Source organism: Lucilia sericata, unplaced genomic scaffold (genome assembly GCF_015586225.1).
Source record: "Lucilia sericata isolate MDLA Ls3-8-SP2 unplaced genomic scaffold, ASM1558622v1 Contig000588F_arrow, whole genome shotgun sequence".
Lineage (NCBI taxonomy): Eukaryota > Metazoa > Arthropoda > Insecta > Diptera > Calliphoridae > Lucilia > Lucilia sericata.
In genome coordinates this window covers 10,423-11,913 of record NW_023994595.1, presented here as the reverse complement: position 1 = coordinate 11,913, position 1,491 = coordinate 10,423, and the positions used below count along the sequence as shown (strand labels likewise).

General features: G+C 38.8%; 1 protein-coding gene across 1 annotated transcript; it reads right to left on the bottom strand.

Moving 5' to 3' along the window:
* Positions 1-292: 292 nt before the first annotated feature.
* LOC119606467 lies at positions 293-1,282 on the bottom strand. The gene has a single exon (XM_037959984.1). The coding sequence runs from the start codon at positions 1,280-1,282 to the stop codon at positions 293-295; it is 990 nt and encodes a 329-aa protein (XP_037815912.1).
* Positions 1,283-1,491: the final 209 nt, after the last annotated feature.

Below are 1,491 nucleotides of genomic sequence, written 5' to 3'. Positions count from 1 at the left end.
AAATGTGTATCGTGTGTCGTGTTTTATTATCTATATTCAAAGAATAAAATGGTTGACAATAAAAAAATCAAAATTAAAGTTCTATCGAAACTTACTCTATTCTAATCTTCTTCACAAATTAACATAAAATGGTGATTGTGCATTTTGTGCACCTAAGCGATTACCATAAAAAATATTCGAACCTTACAATTACTTCAATAAAAATACGTAAACAAAACACATATTATTTGAATACATCACTGTTTCAAAAACATAGAATACAGTTACAAAATTCAAATTCAAATTATCAAAATCAATTCATAACATCCCGGCCGCCGTGTGTCGACCAGGGACACTCACTTCTAACATCAAGTACTGCCAATTTCGATGCCGGACGTCTTAATTTGCCAATTGTTGTTCTTACCACCGCCGAACGAACCTGCCCATCTGCTGCCAGGAACACCTCCTCTACCACACCTCTTTTCCATTGCCCACGGATTTCATTATCATCACATATTATAACCATATCACCGGTCTGGATAGGCTTAACTGGCTGGTGCCACTTTGTTCGGCGAGTTAACTCTGGCAGATACTCTTGTATCCATCTTTTCCAAAAAGTTTGTTTTAACTTCTGGAGTATATGACATTGTTTTCTCAGGCAAGTTTTTTCTAGTACAGCAGGCGTTTGTACTATATTCGGGCATCCAATCAAAAAATGATTGCGTGTCAAAGGTTCAGCTTCCGTGTTCTCTATGGGAATATGCGTCAATGGTCGCGAATTTATTAAATTTTCCGCCTCTATTAATAAACTGTGGAAGGTCTCAACTTGAGGAGCTTTTTCCTTTAATGTGAAAGCCAATACATTTTTAACCGAACGGACCATTCGCTCCCATGCTCCGCCAGCTGATGGATTTGCTGGGGTGTTAAACAGCCATTCTATACCACGCTGTGAACACTCATCTATTATTTTTGCATCATCGAAAATAAACTTCTCCTTGCTTGCACCCACAAAGTTTGTGCCCCTATCACTTCTTATACGCACAGGCAAGCCTCTTCGGTTGACAAAATTTCGTATGCACAATATCACTGCATCGGTTGACAAATCTTTTGCAATTTCAAGATGAATTGCCCGGGTTGTTAGACATGTAAATGAAGATACCCATCGCTTTTCACGACGACGACCTATTGAAACTAAAAATGGGCCAATATAGTCTATGCGGGTATATGAGAATGTCCTTACATAAGGAGTAAGTCTATCTTCGGGGTGTTGACCCATTAGTGGTGGCTTTGGAACAGCAAACATATTTTTACAAACTTGGCAATTCCTTTTAGCGGACCTTACTAATTGCCGCAGACACGGTATCCAAAACTTTACTCTGATTGCGGCGCAGATCGACTCTTGGTTCTGGTGTCTAAATTGTTCATTATATTATTGCTTTACAATAAGCGTGGTGAGTACGTGCTTTTTAGGTAATATAATAGGCTCTTTTGTACTACGAACAACACAAGTGG